General features: G+C 36.0%; 3 protein-coding genes across 10 annotated transcripts; 2 read left to right on the top strand and 1 right to left on the bottom strand.

Annotated features, from left to right (window-relative positions):
- Positions 1–1,342: 1,342 nt before the first annotated feature.
- LOC141846892 (uncharacterized protein At1g32220, chloroplastic-like) lies at positions 1,343–6,687 on the top strand. The gene is made up of 10 exons (XM_074734925.1): positions 1,343–1,487; positions 3,637–3,679; positions 3,770–3,858; positions 4,469–4,524; positions 4,603–4,658; positions 5,091–5,184; positions 5,552–5,631; positions 6,003–6,045; positions 6,123–6,214; positions 6,292–6,687. Exons 1-10 carry the CDS (start codon positions 1,477–1,479, stop codon positions 6,466–6,468), a joined length of 741 nt encoding a protein of 246 aa, XP_074591026.1. The 5' UTR covers positions 1,343–1,476; the 3' UTR covers positions 6,469–6,687.
- Positions 5,136–13,702, bottom strand: LOC141846890 (uncharacterized). 7 transcript variants are annotated; one of them, XM_074734918.1, is made up of 15 exons: positions 13,574–13,702; positions 12,802–12,974; positions 12,644–12,722; positions 12,442–12,556; positions 12,281–12,373; positions 11,989–12,062; positions 10,920–11,001; positions 9,444–9,515; positions 9,233–9,354; positions 8,943–9,072; positions 8,780–8,841; positions 8,566–8,703; positions 8,272–8,464; positions 8,041–8,168; positions 5,136–5,255 (listed from the first exon to the last, which is right to left on the bottom strand). In XM_074734918.1, exons 8-14 carry the CDS (start codon positions 9,502–9,504, stop codon positions 8,059–8,061), a joined length of 816 nt encoding a protein of 271 aa, XP_074591019.1. In that variant the 5' UTR covers positions 9,505–9,515; positions 10,920–11,001; positions 11,989–12,062; positions 12,281–12,373; positions 12,442–12,556; positions 12,644–12,722; positions 12,802–12,974; positions 13,574–13,702; the 3' UTR covers positions 5,136–5,255; positions 8,041–8,058. The 7 variants fall into 7 exon arrangements, with proteins under 7 accessions (XP_074591019.1, XP_074591020.1, XP_074591017.1 ...); XM_074734919.1 differs by having other exon boundaries at positions 9,444–9,527; positions 12,655–12,722; XM_074734916.1 differs by having other exon boundaries at positions 12,655–12,722.
- Positions 13,703–13,969: 267 nt separating this feature from the next.
- On the top strand, positions 13,970–19,250 carry LOC141846889 (uncharacterized protein At1g32220, chloroplastic-like). 2 transcript variants are annotated; one of them, XM_074734915.1, is made up of 10 exons: positions 13,970–14,057; positions 14,292–14,379; positions 14,477–14,565; positions 15,294–15,349; positions 15,423–15,478; positions 16,577–16,670; positions 17,849–17,928; positions 18,540–18,582; positions 18,704–18,795; positions 18,882–19,250. In XM_074734915.1, exons 1-10 carry the CDS (start codon positions 14,020–14,022, stop codon positions 19,053–19,055), a joined length of 810 nt encoding a protein of 269 aa, XP_074591016.1. In that variant the 5' UTR covers positions 13,970–14,019; the 3' UTR covers positions 19,056–19,250. The 2 variants fall into 2 exon arrangements, with proteins under 2 accessions (XP_074591016.1, XP_074591015.1); XM_074734914.1 differs by having other exon boundaries at positions 14,274–14,379.
- The last annotated feature ends 1,249 nt before the right edge of the window (positions 19,251–20,499 follow it).

Below are 20,499 nucleotides of genomic sequence, written 5' to 3'. Positions count from 1 at the left end.
ATTCAAATTAATATAGATATGTTAATAAAAGGGATATGTTAATATAATACGTATGTGACATGTTGATCTTATACTATTTGAAAAGGTCATATATATTAACATTTAAATCAATAGGGATGCCCTTGATATAAGGATGTTATAATAATCCATTGATATTTATAATTAATGTGAGTGGTTATTCTAGCACATTAAACATTGTTAATGAATAAATTTTATAAAAAATTTAAAAATAAAATAAATATAAATGAGTGTTAATATAAAAATGTATGTGAATGAATTAATATTTAAATTGTGTTAATAAAAGATAGAGATTAATATAATATGATAAATATGTGATGTATATATTCTATATTTTTTTAAGAAATGATATATGTTCTTATAAAATATCTAATTATTTATTTCATAGAATGCAGTAAAGAGATTTTACAATTTTATTATTTATTAAAAATATAAAAGGGATTAATAAATATAGATATAAAAAATTAAACCAACTTTTTGTTATTTTATCCCTTCGTCGTAATCCACAATTTTGTTGGGTCCCACGAATATTTCTACACTTTTATCTAACTTGAGATTCAGATCCAAAATCATATGGAATTAAATCAACTTAATTGAATAAAAACAATTAATTTGAAATCATTAACTTTGCTACCCAGTGAAATAACAAAAATATTTAATGACATAAAATTTATGGTAAATTACTTTAATAATTAATTTTCTTTACTACATGAAAATTCTATTAAAATCCATTTAATTTCTTTAAAATAAATTAAAAAAAACTGTTTTGGTCACTTCAAATTTATTCACTTTGAAATGTTTCCTCTAGTAATTCATGTCTTTAATGATTTAGAGAAATATTTTCATAGACAAATCTCTCCCACTGTAGAAGGATATTTCAGTGATGATTAAAAATCATCGGACATAAATTTATGCTCGGTAATTTTTATTTTAATAATAAAAAGTTAAAAATAAATAAAGTAATATAAGTTTAGTGATTGTTATCTCTTAGATTTTATTTGATAGGTGAGATTCATAAATATTTAGTTTGTGGGATATTTTATTATAGAAATTGAGATATTTAAGAGATAAGATATTTAGTTGATGATGTGAATGTGGGGATCATAAATATTTGATGAAAATATCTTCTACCACTATGGATGCCCTGAGGGTGTGTTTGTATAAAATAAAATTTGCAGGGTTGAATTGGAAAAAGAATAAATAACTGATTCAGGCGTTCGATGTTGACCGGTTCCCACACCACGTTCCGTTTCTAGAAGAAAAGCCTTTGAGAGGAAGAAGCGTCGGGTCAATTACGCCGACGGCAATTCTGTCGCTTCCGCGAAGGCTAAAAAGGGGGGGATTCGGTCGATTTGATTCCTCACATTGCCATTCGATCGCTTCTTCATCTCCTCCTCCACCGCCGCGAGCCGAGTTCTCACCGGAAGGAGCCGGATCCGAGTGCTGCCAGTGGCGACAATGAGCTCCATGTAAGTTTCGTTTCTCTTACCATCTTTCCCCCAAGGTTTTGGATCTCTCGATAGTGCTTGATTCGTGTAGCTGTAGATCGTAGTCAGACAAGAAATTCATTCCGATCCCTTTTTATGATTTTGGGGGTGATATTCGAGCTTTATACGGAGTGAATCGACCCTAGTTCCAGATCTGTTGTCGGTGTTTGATTGGCGTAGCTGTAGGTCGTAGAAACTAGTTCTGGATTTGTTGTTGGTGTTGATTGGCAAGGCTGTAGGTCGTACTGTGAGAAGAACAGCATTGTGATCTCCTTTTACGATCGTGGTCGAGCTTTATGCAGACACGATCGATGATTGGCATAGCATGCTGTAGGTGCTTGATTGGCGGTCGAGCTTTATACAAGCTCGATCGCCAGTTCTAGATCTCTTGTCGGTGCTTGATTGGCGTAGCTGTAGGCCATTGTGAGAGAAGAACAGCATTCTAATCTCTTTTATGATTTTTTATGGTTCTGCCTGTCGAGATTTACACAAACTTGATCAAAGTCGATCTTAAATCTCTCTTCCTTGTTAAAAATGATTGTTGGACTTTTCAAACTGGATGAAAGTTGCTGGTCATAAATTATTGTTGTTCTTTTTTTTTCTCCACCAAATGAATTTTATTTGTCTCATAAAATGAAAAGACTGGTAAGCTTTGTCTTGAGGATCTGATTGTTTGTGTTAAAAAGGGTATGAAATCAGAATAAAGCTTTGGCTTAGTTCACACTTCTCTAAATGAGGGTTCATGTAATATCTTAAACACTAAACCTAAATATCTTGACATTTTGGATAGAATTGGGATCCTTCTCAGCTTTTTTACATAGTATATGGTCAGTTCTCATTATTGGGCCCACGGGAGCACGTGAAAGAGAGGAGAGAATAATTTGTTCATCATTTGTACTTTAAATAATTTGTTCATCATTTGTACTTTAAACACTATGATATTCCTCTTCCTCAAAAAAAAAAAAAGAATGGGTTCCCTATTGGCCTTTAATATGGCAATTGCTCATCCCAAATGAGGTTAGACACAATAGCCGCTGTTAAAGAGAGTAGCAGCCTCTACGGGTGTAGTGTGGTAAAATATTCAAAGGAGCAATAAGAGAATTAGAGTTTGAATCCTAAAGCAATATTTTAGAGGTGAACAAGTGGAGACTTCTGAGTGTGCAAGTTATGCTTCACGGGGAGATGAATTGTGGAGAATGCTGCGTATTTCTAAGATTAATCGAATGAAGTTTAAATTGCAGTAAAAGGTGGAATCCGCTTACTTCAGTGGTCTCACACAATCGATTTTACGATCATTTATAAAGAGATAAATCGAGAAGTTTCTTCGCCGAGATTGACCACTACGGGAGAGACATTAGCTAAACAACTCATATAGGTGTGGTGCAATTGTAAAATAAGTAGAGGAATATTAAAAGGACCAGGGTTCGAAAAATAGGATTGATATTTTGGAGGTTAATTTTTGAGTGTATATAAATTATGCTACAAATTTATCCGTGATATCTCTTACAATATTGGTATAATATGCTCAAATATAAAATCCCTACCTAAGTGTCTTAGGATTTGGGGTTGGACTTGGGCGCCTTGAGATTTCCCAATTTGCACCACATGATGGTCTTAGAAGCGTCTAGCAACTTATTTTTGCCAAAATTAGCATCTTGTTGGTATTAAGCATTTATATGGAGCGAAAACACTAGGGATGAATCATCTAATAGGAAGGATAGAGGCAATGAGTGTGATTTGATTGGAAATTTCGTTCTCCTTATAAACTGAAGAGGGATATAACTTGCCTCTTGGGACATAGTTGAGTTGGGTTCGAATTCTGGCGAAGCTAGACAATACTTTCCTGCGTATCATGACCAACTATAGTTTTTAGATTTACCTCCTCATAAATAGTCGTGGGGCCGATTGTGTAGGCCGCTAAGATGACGTATTCCATCTTTTTTACCGAAGAAGAGGGATATAACTTGAACAGGACAACCTTCATGAATGCTTCTAAATTCTGACGTAGTTGTAGTTGATTTGTTACGCCAGTCGACCTAAAAAGTTGGTACTTTTAACAAGAAACTTTTCGTACGCTGCAATATGTTGTCTTTCTATTATGACTGAATAAAATTTCTGCTGGTTTGTTCAGGTATGGGTCAAGCGAGTCAGGTGCACCACGATCATCGATCAAGGTAACACTGGATTTCATACTGAATTTTTCCATTGCCCATCTTTTATAAACTTTTTTTTTCTTCTCTTTAATTCTGTTCTTCTAATTGCAGATACTTGTGTTAGGCGGCAGTGGATTCGTGGGTTCACATGTTTGCCAAGAGGCTTTGGCACAGGGGTTTTCTGTTGCTAGTCTCAGCAGGTGCTTCATACTTCACTTGCATCAAACATTTTGTAGCCTTGGCATCTTACATTTGTGGTTTTAGTACAATTGTAACTTTAGCTGTAATGAGATTTAGAGAAGGGAAATAGGAGAGAGAGGAGGTGGGGTAAAGAGAGAAAAAGATGTCCACTTTGTTTGTGATAGAAAAGAAGGAAAGGAGGTGGGAGCAAAGAAATTGACTAAATCAACCTAAGCCTTCAATATCTGATGCTCTAGTAGGAGACCTCTGATTCTATGTCGAATCAACCTTGTGCTGGCTCAATACCTCGAGGAGAAGATTGGATTAAATAGATATGAATATGGACTATCCAATTTATTAATAAGTAAATTAATCCCTTATTTATAGTCTACAACAATCCAACACAACCATCACCACAGAAATATTTGCAACTAAGGAAAATTCCAGTAAATTTTTGTATTTCTTTCATCTCAGATGCGTTATTCTGACAAATATTTTTGATTTATTTTCCTGTTCTTATGTGATTCTAGATTAAATACATTATATTTTGATATTCTAGCAAACTTCCAGCCTTTAGAGACTTATCTTGTCTGTAAGAAGAATGTCTTTGACACTTGATTTGTCACTCAGGTCTGGAAGGTCATCAGTACGCGAACCTTGGGCTGATGAAGTTCAATGGTACAAAGGTAGGGATACAGAGAGTAATACCGCCTTTTTGAAATGAACCTGTTTAGATCTCTGAGAGTAATATTTTTATTTTTCAGGAAATCTTCTTGAACCTGAGTCTTTGAAGGATGCTATGAGGGATGCAACTGTAGTGGTATGTGTTGTTTGTATAACTCTGTTTAAATTGTAGTTTGGAGCTAGAAAGAACTTTTATATGCTATTTTAACTACATCACCACCATCAGAACTAACAATTTACGATTTCTAATGCTAGAAGAAAGCAATATTCTACATGATGGACCATACGCCCCTTCATATAGAGCACAGTTTCATTTTACAAACATAAAAAATTTGCTTCATATTTATTATTCAAGAGGGAAATTTCATTCATATTGGTGAAGTTTTGTTATTAAACACAGACTAAGTTTTTCCATTATCTAGTTCACTGATCCTATCGTTCATTCTTCAAAAGTTGGAATATAAAGTCATACCTAATAGATCAACATTGTTAGAGCTATATCAATGCCATCTGAGTATCATGGTATCAGTTGCCGGATTCCTCTTAACTTCGAGATAAATTGTTGCAGGTGTCTTGCGTTGGAGGCTTTGGATCTCGTGCCCATATGCTCACACTTAATGGGACTGCAAACATCAATGCTGTACAAGTTGCTGCTGAAAATGGTTCGCTTCATATTTTCTTGAACTTGTTCTTTCAATAGCCAGTATCTTTGCATTCCCTTTTTATTTCTCATCTAGAAGAAAAGAACGATAATAAATGGTTGTATACATTTTCTTATGTAATCTAGAGGAGGTTAGGGGGATTAAAGTTCCCGATTCGCTCCAACCGATAGGATTCGGTTGAGGCCATGGATCAGAATGTTATCATCACCATAATACCATATCAATAGACTTGGAAATCAATTGGAAGCTACAATTAGCAGTTATAAGAGTGAAAGATTATGATTTGCACTGAAAACATAGTACAGTATTCTAAATGCTTTTCACGGTTAATTTTTCTTCTCATACAAGTTTTTTTTTTTGTGAGCAGATGTAAAACGATTTGTATACATATCATCTCTCTCTTTTGGTGTACTCGACTACACTATACGAGGGTATCATGAAGGACAGGTGGGATTTCTTTTCCTCTTTAGTTGTCATATTATGCATTCTGATTTATATGTAAAATGATATGATTATTGCAAACCAATGTAACACTATTTCAGATTTAATTTTCATTTATGCTTTTTTATCATGGACAAATAAAGTTTTTAACTTTTCCCTCTCCTTCCGAAACTGTCAAAAAAATATTTTATAGCCTTTTTCTTGTTAGTTTTTTCAGCTTTTTTCACCCCTTGTAGGAAACATAGTAACAATTTAGAAGCAAGCATCCCTTTCTATTAATAATAGTTCACTTATCTAAGCTTACAGTTAACCAACAACACTGGATTTAAGACTATTTCTTTGTGTTTTATATCGTCCATGTTTTGTTTGCCGTGTAGCAAGCTACTGAAGCCGAACTCAAGAAACGGTTCCCTGATGGAGGTCAATCTTCTTATTCCTAATTCTCTTCAAAATTACATCATAGTCACAAAAATAATCATCGAAACTTGCTTTTGCAGCCGTCATACTCAGACCAGGTTACATATATGGAACACGCCCAATTGGACCTTTGAAGATACGGTTCGGGCGAATGTGGACACCTTACGAGCTGGTACAGTAAACCCTCCATCTCCACACAGTGAAAGTGACAAATTGAAACTTGGAATGATATAATTATGCCCTCTACAGGCTTTCCAAAACGCACGGCCGCTTCGCAAGATCCCACTCATTGGCCCTTTGTTCACTCCTCCAGTTAACGTTGCCAAAGTCGCAAAGGTGGTAGTGAGAAGTGCCACGGATCCAGGGTTTTTCTCTTCAGGTATCATTGATGTGTATAACATCATTCGCCTGGCCAAACAAAAATGATCTGCGGTCTTTAACCGAATAGTGGTTTGTGCAAACAAAGCTCTAGTTGATTGGCACTCATTCCTCATTGTTATGGTTGGGTTGTTCTTGTTGTATTTTTAGTTTTGGTGTGTTTGGGGTTGTTTATGTAATTAAATTATTGTATAATTTTAATTTAGATTATTGTTTTGGAGTCATACAATGCCTATCTATAATAGTTATCTTTTAATTTTCATTTAAGAGTATTTTGTTATGGACATGTAATGCAGATCGATTCATTATTAGAGCAACCTTGAGAACTTCCTCAAACAGTTTGTCTTGTGGCTTGATTTATCTTTTTGTTGGTTTATTATTACTATTATAATTTTCAATTTCAGTCTTGTTTGTTGGTTTATTATTACTATTATAATTTTCAATTTCAGTCTTGAAGTGTTTGTGTTGTTTATCTAATTAAATTACAGTTCCTATCAATTAACTCCTCTCAAATAGTTGTTCTTGAAGTTGCTTGGGTTGCTCTTGTTATGTTTTTTTTTTCTTTTATTTTTTTTTAAATTCCATTTTTAGTTTTGGAGTATTTTGTTGGAGTTTTCCAACCACAATATTGTAATAATTACCCTTTCATTTTCTGAAATTATACAAACCATCAAGAACGGTCAAGTTGTTACCGTGTGATCTTATTCGAATCACAAAAACAAAATCTTGTAATGCAAGATAAAATTAGATACAATAGATCTAATATGGTCCTGTATTGATAGAAATTTAACTCTTTTCAAGAACTCTGTATTGATAGAAATTTCATGCAACCGACTATCTTTTTTATATACAATGCCCATCAATTCATTAAAGATAGTCTTATCATGATTTGTTTTCTTGGGCATTTCTAATATTTTATAAATTATAAATTATCTATAATATATTAAATTTAACTATTACAAGGATAATTATATTGCTAATTGAGATAGTTAAAGCTAAAACTCAATTAGTTTGATGGATCCATTCATTAAATATATCTAAAAGTTCACACTGACTGACAACAAAACACACGACCCTCATCTTTTTTCAACCAAACTTGTGGCCGACTTTGACCGACTTTGACAGGTTAAAGCTAAAACTCAATAATTTTTTTTTCAGTAAAGTCAATAAAATAAGTAAAATTTAATATTACAAAATTCATCTAGATTTAGATTTAATTTAGCTCCTTTATCATTGTTAATAACCTTGTGCACTTCTCTTAAATAGTCGAGCCAAGAACGTCCTTGTTTTTTTTTTGGATAGCTTTGTGCATGTCAATCCAAAACTAGTTCAATTTATTTCATAGGTGAACTTCTGTAACCCTAATCCAATAGATAAAACCAAACCCCAAAAAAAAATTGATTTTGATTTGGATACTAAGTAAAATTATTCAGTTTAGTTTGATTTCAAACTGAACTTAGACCCTAAATCCAAGATGTGAGTTCAAAAACCCCCTAATCAAGCCTAAAAACAAGCCCATTAGATAACTAATCAGACGCAAATTCACAATGCCGACCTCGAATAACCCTTAGAACAAGTAGAGCTATAGAGTGGGAAACTACATTTCAGAATATAACATACTATGGATTCCGAAATCTCTTACTGAGTAGGTAGTTGATTCTCTGGTTGTGAGAAGAAGTCTTTGGCCTTGTGTGCGACCTGTTCTTCCAACATTGCTTCAAGCATAATATCGGAGCCATTTATTTCTTCTGTCATCACATCAAACAGTTTTGGATTTCAAAACAAAGTGCAATTTAAACAAAAAAAAGAAGAAAGTAAAGTTCAATCCGCACGCGAGGGATTAGGTTTTACCGCTACGCTTGGGAAGTAATCCTAAAGTTTCAGCAGATACAGGCAGTACATTGGCAAGACCACCCTCAGCATTAGGTTTCACCTCAGTCTCATGAGTCGCAGGATGCGATTCATTGTCTAAAGCTTCAGCTAACTTGGCATAGGCGACCGCTTGGCTATGCAGAGTAGAAGCTGAATTTTCTTTATCGAAATCCTAAAGTGTAAAAAGAAAGTAGAAGAAATAAGTAAATTGAATTGTTAAGTCAAATGAGATAGATGCTGCTGGCAAATTCTCTGAGGCAGGTTGGAACAAACCACACTAATATTAGGTTTTGTCGCATCTTCTTGAGTGCCAGAAGTTTCTGATTTGGTGGCTAAATCTTGAACTAGCTGAGCATATGAGCTTGCTTGGCTGTGCAATCTAGAAGAAGCTGAATTTGTTCGATTGAGATCCTAAAGAGGATGGCATGAAAATATGCAGGTCTAATCGCACAGAAATAATATATAGCATAAGTGAGTTAAGAAAAACCTGAGGGATTGTAGTGGGTTTTGCATTTTCTTCATTGGTTTTGTCAGCAACATCAGAACCAGCTAAGAAAAGCATCCTTCGGTATTACTCAGAGGAGCAGGGCAAAGAAACAAAAAGTGAAAAAGGAAATTCTGGATCTTATGATAGAGGTCGAAGAACATACTAGCGCTTTGCTGTGATTCTGGAATGTCCAGCCTACGCGAAAATGGATCTGGGTGCAGAATTCCCAAGTTTCTAATTTCATGACGAATTACTTCATATTGAGCAATGGCATCTCGGAGTTCTTTGTGCACCTATATAAACGTGAACCACAACGAATGCAGACGAAGTCAGATAGGATAACATAGCCAAAAAATAGCATTGGAGAAGCTGAAATTCCATTATACTGGTTAATCTTTGCCATCTTATAGCAGTTCAGAAAACACCGATTGAAAAGAAAGAAAAAAATAGTACCTTGGTAGCTTCAGATTGCTGTATGAAAGGTTGCAACTGGCTACGAAACAACAAGACATGTCCAACAGCTTTTCCTACTAATCTCCCTGCTGTCTTTGCAACAACTGGGAGATCTTTTGGTTCTGGTTATGTGACAGGGAAAGGATTGAACTTAACTATAACAGCTGAATGAAATAAGCTTGACTAAAAAGAGAAGGCAAAAGATGCATACTAACTAGGACTGCAGCAGCCCCGATAACAAGAAATAGCTGTCCGAATGAAATGCCAAACATCGAAAGTGTTCCTGCAGAGGCCCCTTTTATGTTCATATGTTAATTCATTACATTCAATTATATCCATGAAAGGTCCAACGAGCATAAATAGTGAATTTTATATAATTTTTTATCGACTTTAAAATGTAGATATGCTATTCAAAGTCATAATTGTCACTCTCCAAGAGGATTCTCTCCATAGGCAAGAAAGGATCCCTCTGTTAATGTGATAAATCTAACAACAAGACTTGTGCCAACCAATGTACCATGTGGCATATGCATTACAAAAGGCATGCAACATGACGCAACATATAACTAATCACTAGCATAGATCACATAATGGCATGATAAACAAGCACAAAAGTGTAATCGAAGAAATTAACATGTTTCCAAGCATCAGTAGAAGTGTTTTTGTCATTATCTATATGTAAAAAGGAGTTTTTCTGTTAGGTTTCTCCTCCATAGGATGAACCTAGAGGATAGAGACTTATTAGAAGCCAAACACCATCAATTAGGCTACACAGACGAAGAGAACGACAACAAAAAATTGATAATCCAACTGGTAGCTCTTGTTACCTACTGAACGATACTCGCTACAAACAGTGAATTTTATATAATTTTGATCTAGACTTAAAAACATAGATATGCTATTCGAAGTCATAATTGTCACTCTCCAAGAGGATTCTCTCCATAGGAAAGAAAGGATCCATATGTTGATGTGATAAATCTAACAAGACTCGTGTCAACCACTGTATAATGTGGCATATGTGTAACGACCCGGCCCCTCGGCCCCTTGGGCGGCCCAACTAGCGGCCCAATTGGCGGCCCAATCGGCGGTCCCTTGGGCGGCCCAACTAGCGGCCCCCTTGGCGACCCCTATGTCGTCAATCGACGACCCTCGGCCGTGCCGTTACTCACTAGGACTTTCCACCCCTGGCCAGTGGATTTTTGCCTCCCCCAGGATTCGAACTCTAGACCTCCAGGATAAGTACTAGAGTTTATGAATCCTGGTAGCCAAATGAGAACAGATAGGCCACTAATGCAACGAAAATCCAAAGAAATGAACCCTAGCTCTGATACCACTAAATTGTCACGCCCCGAGAAGGCCGTCCGAAAAATTCGGTAGCATCTTCCCAGTAACTATGACAATTCCCCTAATACAAACATATATACTCAGCCACAGGCGGCTGGAATAAGGACAACACGTCCAACAACATCACGACACACACAACATATGCAATAATAAGGCCTACACGGCCATATAATACTATCACATGCACCATAACCAGAATATGCAAAGTAAATAAAGTCAAATCATCGAAAATCCAAAGTAACGAATACTCACAATGCGAACCATCATAACTACGATCATAACAAATCGGAACCATAACTACAAGTCCATAAAATAGTAAACATAACTAGAGACAACGACAGACCAAATGCAACTAACAGAAATCTCCCGAGGTGAGACAGCAGCAGACGACCCAAATCTCCAAGCTCCAAGTACCTATCTGTTACCTGGGGAGACAGAAAACCCCAGGGTCTGGGTGGTGAGCATTAAATACTCAGTGGGTACAGAAAGAAGTGCATGTCAAGATACATAGCAGGAATAAAATAAGAAACAACCAGTATAGACTGAGAAGGTAATAACAACAAATAACCGGAACAGCAAGGATCATGGTAAAAGTCATGATATAAACTGGATAGAATAGGCATAATCCTACTGTGCAACTAAATAAGAAATCTACATGTATCATGTATGATATGGCACACAATGCAACAATCATGGCATATCAATGCAACAATCGGAAAACATATGAGTAAGTAAACTACATATATCTATCAACCTACCAACGGTGCATGCAAATCCGTAGCAACCATAGCAACCAAAATATCCGTCACTGTCCGCACTCGTCGTCCCAGTCACTCTCCCAGAGCTCAGTGAACTGGGGGTCAGACATGACCTACTGCCAGCTCCAACAACTCACCACTATAGAGAAGTAGGGAGGGGCAGTGTGGCAGGAGGCGATGTAGCCAGTCCTGGTCGCACCCCACTGTGGTGCAACCTCTTACCTATGTGGCACCACAACATGATGCAGGTAAGATCCACCAACAACAACAACCACAATGATATGAATGGATGGTGATCATCCTAATATGTAATAGCTACATTCATTTAGCATGTTCAACAGGAATCTCTAAAGGATGTCGACAATCAGGATTTCAACAGTTAAGAGTTATCTAACAATAGGTAGGAACTCCTAAGGTCAACCAGCATATATCAACAATAAGGTACAAGGTATCAACTCGGTACTAGCATGAATGACAAGTGACAACAACATAATATCAGATCATCATAAAGGTCAACCGGAAATGTCAAGCAAAGAGTATCAACAGATGTCAATGGATAAATAAGCTAAGCAACAACAATTTCAACGTAGAAGGAAACAACAGGAATAACATGCACTGTAAAGCGCCTGTATTGACCAAGTACAGGGTACCCACCTGAACAGTCAAGCGTAGACAACAGAACCCCCAGAAAATATACTCCAAGTAATAGGACCAATAAAATCAAGGTCCTGCAATAAGCAATAACACAACAGTGACTACAACGATACTGTATAAAATTTACAGTAATTAAATTCTATAGCTATGATCCAACTAATCCCCATTAAACCTAACCCAAGGTTTAATAATAAACTTAATCAATTGAGTCTTTTTAATACAACTTAACTAATTAATCAATTAGTTATATATCAACTTCAACCCAATTCCAACAGTAAAACAGTAACCTCACCTCCCAACCAACAGTACCCTAGCCGAAACTCACTTCTTCCTTGCTGCCACAAATCAACTAAGGTTCTTCCCCTTTCCCTCAAGCTGATCGGGTCTAAACCATCCAAGGAACTATAATATGATTCCATTTAAGAAACCAATTAGAATCAACCAGATTCTTACCTCAATCCACTCCGATTCAAGCCCTAGATCCGAATTAAATCCTTCCTTGCTGCCGACGCTTAACCCACTAATCGGCCAACTCCAATTCAACTCCCGATCGGATCACAGCAACCCACTGTAGAGAGGAAAACGATCCCAGATCGAAGAAGAATCAACAGAACTACCGAACTACAGCTTAAAGAAACCCTAGAAATCATCTTACCGATCTCTTACCTCAACCTCGAGCCGATCGCCTCTTCTTCTTCAACGATCGAAGCCCAAGAATTGATCCGACTCAAGATCTGGATCCGGAACCATAAGAAACCATGGATGTAAGCTCAAACCAGGCAAAAACTCGAAATCTAACCAAACTACGCTTACCAATCGGCCTCCTTCCCTTCCGATTCGCTGCCGCCGATCCGCCTTTGCCTCACGAATCAGCCCACTGCCGACGAGGAATCAGACCCCAACTCCAGATCTGGTCGCCGGCTTCTCCTTCACTCAAGCTCCAGCGTCGGCTGGACTCCTTCGGCGTCGACGGCGAAGGCTCCAAGCTGCGGTTGCGTCGGAGGCGAGCGAACAGAGACGAAGCAGGGAATGAGATCGCGATGGGGGAAGCTTTCGGCTTTTATCGGTTTCTTAACGGGTCGGGTTTTAACCGGATCCAATATCCAAACCCAATAACCAATATCCATTAAATGGGCTCTATTTGGGCTATTCAATTTAGGTTCTAATGGGCTGAAATTTGGGTTCAGTATTTTACAATATGCATTGCCAAAGGCATGCAACATGGCGCAACATACAACTAATCACTAGCATAGATCGCATAATAGCATGATAAACAAGCACAAAAGTGTAATCGAAGAAACTAACATGTTTCCAAGCATCAGAAGAAGTGTTTTTGTCATTATCTATATGTGAAGAAAAAAGGAGTTTTTCTGTTAGGTTTCTCCTCTATAGGATGAACCTAGAGGATAGAGCCTTATTAGAAGCCAAACACCATCAATTAAGCTACACAGACGAAGAATGACAACAATAAACTGATAATCCAACTCGTAGCTGTTGTTAGCTACTGAACGATTCTCGCTACAACCACTGTCCGTACGTAACGGAGAAACAAAAAAAAAAAGGAGAGCGAAGCTCTAGGGCTTACCGCCGCTGCACGTCGCTGATTCCGCAAAATACTCGTGGAATCGGTGCAAGGAAGAAGAGATCGCACCGGAAAGTTACCGGAAGCTCCGCTACTCTCGCTGCTCGCCTTGCGTCGCCGGGAGAAGGAGGAGGTGGGGAAGATCTCGCCCAGGATCACAGGGAAGGAACGCCCTAGAAAGGCTCAACGGACCCAACGTCACGTGCTAGACATGTGATCAGCAATTATAATTATTGAAATTTAATAATCCAACCTAAATTATGAAAAATGACGTCATTATTATTTTTCATTTCACCGCCGGTTAACGACGGGAGCTGACTCGTCAACCAGCTCGCTTCTAGAAGGATCAGGATCCCCTGTCTATAAAAGGGAGTGCGATCCTCACTCTCTCTTGAACTCCCAGAAGAAGAAGAAGAAGAAGAGCCAGATCTAGGGTTCCGCTTCCGGCAATGAGCTCCGTCGTCTCGCGTTCAGCCTCCCGCTCCCTGTAAGCGCCGATCCCCACCCCGTTTCTTTACGCCCAATTTACGATCGATTATCGGTGAAGCGCGACCTAATTTTTGGTCTTCCATTTGGAGTGTGAAATTGGGAAAGGATGCAAGGGTTTAAGGAAGTGTCTTCGTGATTGTTCTTGTGTATAATAGTTGATTTTATTTAATTTGATTTATTTATTAGTATTCTTTTTTATGAATGTGAAAAACAGTCGTGCTGGTCTCTCCAGATATGGAAGATCATTGTCAAGCGAATCAAATCGGTTAGATGAGCCTCTGAAAGCTGAGGAAGCAGAAAGTGCGCGATCATCTACGAAGGTGTTGATGGATTTCATGCTCAGACGAGCTTTTTGCAACTTCCCTCCTCCCCCTTTTTTTTCCTCCTCTCCTCCTGATATTATGTTTGTTGTAACAGCTACTTGTACTGGGTGGCAATGGTTTTGTCGGATCGCATGTCTGCAAAGAGGCGTTGGCACAAGGATTATCTGTTTCTAGTCTCAGCAGGTGGTTTCTTTGATGCATGCTATGATTATTTGGTTTGCCTTAGCTTCTGGGTAGCTTGTCTATACTGCAAAACATTGTCATTCTTCTACAATGTGATCGTTTTCATTGCATGAAGAGTGTCGAGGTTTTTTCAAAATGGCTAAGTGAATGGGTGGCCCATTTTTTTCTTTTAGGAATAGTGTATTAAAAGTTCATTTGATCAGCTATCTCTTGTTTTGTGCTTCATATTCTCTGACCTAAAGTGATGTCCAAACACTCATTGATTTAATATTCAGTAATATATTTGCAAATTTTGCCCCTATTTAACTGTCATCTAAGAATCTTATGAAAACTTACTGTGTGTTTGAATGGAGGAACAAGGTGGAAGAGGAGAGGGAGGAAGAGGTTGAAAAGGGGTTAACCCTTGTTTGGAAGTCTTAATAAGGGATAGGCAAGGTTTGCACGTTCCTTTTTCCTCCAAACTTAATTCTTGCCAAACTGGAACTGAGGATAAAAAAGGAAAATAGAGAAAGTAATTGTTTTATTAGGTTACTTGACATCTTTAAAGTATCTTTCTGCATGCTGTGTTCCTCAAACTTTTGATAAATGTTTGTTTACTCATTCGAGAGCTTGAGCTGCTTCTAGCTCAGATATGTTTTTTTTTTTTGAGATGTGTCCTATGTTGCTCCAAAATTATCTGAGAACAAATGAATATTATGCTTGCCTTTGACATTTGATCTCGTAGCCAGGTCTGGAAGGCCTTCAATACGTGAATCCTGGGCTGATAAAGTTGAGTGGTACAGAGGTTAGAAAGAAAAATAAAACCTCTTAAAACACATATGGTTCAACTCTCAAATAGTTATGTTTTTATATGGCAGGGAATCTTCTTGAGCCTGAATCTTTGAAGGATGCTATGAGTAATGCAACTGCTGTGGTATGTATTACTCGTATAATTCTTTGTTCCGCTGACTGATTAAATTGCATTTGGCTGCTTGACACATTTTAAAATAATTTATTTCTACAATATCAAAGTTAGTTTATAAAAATTATCTATGAGAACACAATAAGTGAAATAGAAGCTAGAGACTTGATTATACTATTGGACATGTGCATTTGCTAAAGACTTGTGGTGAGATTATACTACATAGATGTTGTAGAGCTGCTTACACCTTTCAGAAAGAGTGTTCGTTGTTGATAAATTTTACATACTAGACTTCCACATTTTTGCTCAAAGTAAAAGAAGCAAGCTGGACTGTTCCAACATCTTGCAGTTTGCATCATCCGGTTGAATGTTTTCAGAAAGGGTCCTTTCAGCAATTTCTGTATAATCTGTTCTTTCTCCCCTATGGCATTCATACAAAAGAACAAGTATCCAATATGGGTGTGGATCCAAGTGCTTGACGTTGCTATGTCTAAAAATTTTGTATGTGATCAATAGAGATATAGGTTGTCCAATGAGAGTTACGGCGCCAAGTGTTGGTATCCAACACAAGTATGTAGGAAGTGGATGAAGAATCCAAGTACCAAAGCTTTTCTTTGTGCACTGATAGACATGAGGGTGTGCCTGTGCTGGTATTTCCACTACACCTCATAATCTTTGTATTATAAAAACAAATTTTCCTCCAAGATTGTTTTAGAAATATTTGAAATTTTGTTTTATTGACTTCCTTGATATATAAAAATCTAAATAAATGTTAAATTGCCGATGCCTCTGTCCAGATTGTCCAAATGTAGTTTTGTTTTGGCCTCTCTGAGGATCATTTTTTGTCTTTTTTTTTTGTACTGTTGCTGCATTTAATAGTAGATTTGAACATAATTTCTTCAGTTAAAGTAGGCAAAGGTCAGTAGTTTTTCTTTTAATACGCAAATTGAGTTAAATAGAGGTATTCGTCTGTAAATAACCAGATATCTTCAATTTAAGTAACCGAATGTTAGTAGTTTGTAGAGAAATTTGTCTCTAAATAACTGGATATCTATTCTCCATCAATTGATGGATTCCTGTAAACTGTAACCGGAAGATCAATTTTCACAGGTGTCTTGTGTTGGAGGCTTTGGATCCCCTTCCCATATGCGGACACTCAATGGGACTGCAAATGTCAATGCTGTACGAGTTGCTTCAGAACAAGGTTTGCATCTTTCTCCTGGGCCTTTATTCTTAGGATTCAGCTTTTTGGTATTAGTTTCTGATAATGCATTTTGATACCTAATTGTCATACATTTGGGACCAAATGTCTACTGAATAATCCTCTTAGGATATATAGCAGGACGTTGAGGCAGGTATGAATGCTCTGAAATGACAATGATTATTCTTGAGAAAATAAGAATTTCCTTTTATTGTTAGAATAATCAGTTATTATTTCTATTTTCTAATATATATCGCACATTAAAGGGAATCTAACACATTTTTGACTTTATAGTTCTGGGCTCAATTATACACGAAATAAGTTTAAAATCCCATTCTGAGCTAGGTATGAATCTCAGTATCAGTCGTGTCAGCGTCGAGTGTGGATACAGTATCAACTATTGGATGGCAAAAGTTGTACATGACACACTGCCACCCAATTTTGTAGTTTTGGGGGTTAAACTAAACAAGTTCAGGAGTCGGTCAACCTGTTAATGACCCATTTATATAAGTTAGGAATATGTAATCTTAGGTTTGTGTATAATTATTTAAAATAGTATGTCATCTTCATTCAAAATTTATTTGAGTTTGTTAAATGGGTTATATCATGTTATAGGTTTATGACCGATTTAATTAAGCGGGTCATGTCACTTGATTTGTTTATGGTATCTAACCCATTTATAAATGTTTGCAACTTTGCATTGAACGAGTTAAAGACTAGAATAGTTCTTATGTCTCATTCATTGCTCAACAACAACAACCAAATCTTATTCCATTAGATGGAGTCAATTTATCGTTCTCTTGCATGCTCATGTTGCTGGTTTTGATTTCTCGATGCAATTCCTTGTGTGGGCTGACAAGCTGGACAACATGTTTCACCCATGCTGATTGGCACGAAACAATTTTCAAAAGTATGCATACAACTACTATTTTGGCCTATCATGCCTTTTTGTTGATTCTTCTTTACTCTACGATAATATGATCTCGACCTACGATACTGGAACTTTTATGCAAATGTATCTACACTATTGAACTAGTAATTAAAGGAAAAGCAAGAAATGATACGATACATAAATTGCTCTATTCTCAGTTCTAGCCTAATTTAGCAGACACTATTTGACATTTGACGACATTTTATTTTCCTTCTTGTGATCTGACTGTTTTCTTGGCTCTTACGAGCAGGTGTACAAAGATTTGCTTATGTATCGGCAGCTTCTTTTGGTGTGATAGATTACTTTCTACAAGGATATTACGATGGACAGGTTTGTTTCTCTTGAACTCTTCTCTTTCGGTCACTTCTCTTCGACACGAAGACGAACCGTAGACTACAATGAGATCTATCTTCCCATGATGGATCAATGCCCTTCATATGATAGTGTTTATTCCCTTGCAGATTAGTTCGATCATGTAGTAATTTGAGAGTCGGACTGACGGGTTCAACTGAACTTCCAGTCTGAATAAAACTAAAAGTCTATCAACTTATTAATGCATTTTAATTATTAAATTTATTTTACAAAATATAATGTAAATGACTTACATAAAATGGTTTGGCGATATACTGATTGATTATAATATTATAAAGATGGATCATCCGTTCAAGTTCAATACCTTGTTGGTGTATTAGACAATTATAGTTTTAAAAAAGGTTAATTAATATATTTTATTTTATGAGCTTTGGTTTTTTTTATTAGATCCGATGACATTCATATATATTTCTACATATGGTATGATATTATTCATTTTGGTCCTACGTTTTTATGATTTTATTCAAAAGGTCTTATATTAATGAAATATCTTTCATCTTATAATCAAAATTTTTTCATGTATTTTCAATATGAGATTTTAATTGTATTCCAACATCTTTATGACGCAGAAAGCCACTGAAGCAGAAATATCGGCCAAGTTCCCCAATGGAGGTCAGTCTTCCTATTTAACTTGTAATTAGAATTCATGCAATGTTCTACAAATGCCCACGATATTGCCGTAAAAATCTTTACTTTATTTTTATTTTTATTGTTTATTTTTTATTTTTTGCAGGAGTAATTCTCAGACCAGGTTACATCTATGGCACTAAACGATATGGGAATATCAAGATTCCATTAGGCCTAATCTTTGCTCCTTTTGAACTGGTACGAGCTTTAAATCCTAAACCTTAAACTCTAAACCACCGTCGACTAAAAGTTAGAAATGACATGTATGATTATGTGCTCCGCAGGTTCTTCAGTATACCGAGCCACTTCGTCGGATCCCGCTCGTAGGTCCCGTCTTCACACCGCCCGTTAACGTCGCCAAAGTTGCCAAGGTCATAGTGAGAGGCGCCACTGATCCAGCATTTTCGCCGGCCGAAGTAGATGTCTATAGCATCATTCGTTTGGGCAAACGATTGTGAGGTGTGTTTTCGAATAATTAGTTTTATTAGTAAGAATTGTTATCCTTCCACGTAAAAGGAATAAATAGTGAATAGTTCATGGTGGTGAAGAGTTTTGTTAATTAGTTTCGTGATGTAGAAATTAAAGCTTTTGGCTTACAATAAGTCGGACGTGGTCTTTGAATGGAATATGGAAACCTTTTATGGTGCTTTTCAGTTTGCAATAATTATTTTATTCCTAATTCATTTTCATGAATAGATACTTAATATTTAATTAAACATGTGAGTTTAATTAAACATATAGTTAACAACAATAATAATTAGGGCATTAAACAAGTTAAGTTTTATCAAATTTGTTTGATAAGATAATTGAGTTAAATTTAAAATGAAATCATTGAAATGATTATTTAAGTTTGGTTTAATTTTTTTTTTATGAGTTTGTTTGGTTTGTTTAGATATTATAGAATTTAATATAAATAAGATTGTTTGAAATTTTTATGTTTTAAATTTATTTAGTTGATTATTAAATTTGATAATATAAATTTATTTATTTATTTTAAAATATTTTTATTTATATAGTATGTTAATACAAATTTTATTAATAAATTTTATTTATGAATACTAACGAGTCGAACACATATATGTTCGAATTTGTTTGTTATTTGTGAACCATATATACACCTTAACAATTTGTTTGTTAGTATAATAAATTGTTTAAGTTTATTTAATTTTATAATTTTACGTATTGAATGAACATAACTGAGTTTTTATTAAGGTGAATATAAAATTTATTCATAAACATTCAATTCAATCGCGAGGTCGATTTTCTACTGTGTCCTTATCAATATAATAATGCAATTAGATTATTAGTATTTATGAGTTTTGACACAATTGAATGTCCCTGAACCCTTAACTAAAAGCAAAGCCTTAGTTTTTTTTTCCTATGTATTAATGATAAGGAATTTTGACACCATATTAGATGTGAGATAAATCTTAACCTTTGACAAAATGCCCTTCGAATCTAGCTTTAATGATTGTATTCCTCATTAAAGAGGGAGTGACAAAGTTAAACTCTTTTTAATAGTGTTGTTATATAGATTTAAGGCTTAACCTTTAGTCAAAAACTATTTGAACCTAACTTGCTTACTATTTCAACAAAAAAAAATGAAATCTGCCACTCCAATGACTTCACACGATCGGTTTCACGATTATTTGTGAGAAGGTAAATCGAGAAACTACAGTTAACCACTACGGAAGAGGATATTGTCTTGACATCGTCGAAATTTAATACTTGTCCACTTTAATAAATCTGCTCTACAATAATCAACTCAATCATTTATGCCCCGAGAACAACTTGCTTACTATTAGAACAACCAATTGTTGGTGTAAAAGTCTCATTAATGCTCTGATTAGACACTTACCAAACTCCTCCATGATTGGGAATGATTAATTACATCCCTTCTCC

This window comes from Curcuma longa, chromosome 16 (genome assembly GCF_044706935.1).
Source record: "Curcuma longa cultivar G26 ecotype Majalengka, Jawa Barat chromosome 16, ITB_CL_G26_1.1, whole genome shotgun sequence".
Lineage (NCBI taxonomy): Eukaryota > Viridiplantae > Streptophyta > Magnoliopsida > Zingiberales > Zingiberaceae > Curcuma > Curcuma longa.
The sequence above is the reverse complement of the archived record's forward strand: the minus strand, read 5'-3'. Positions and strand labels throughout refer to the sequence as shown.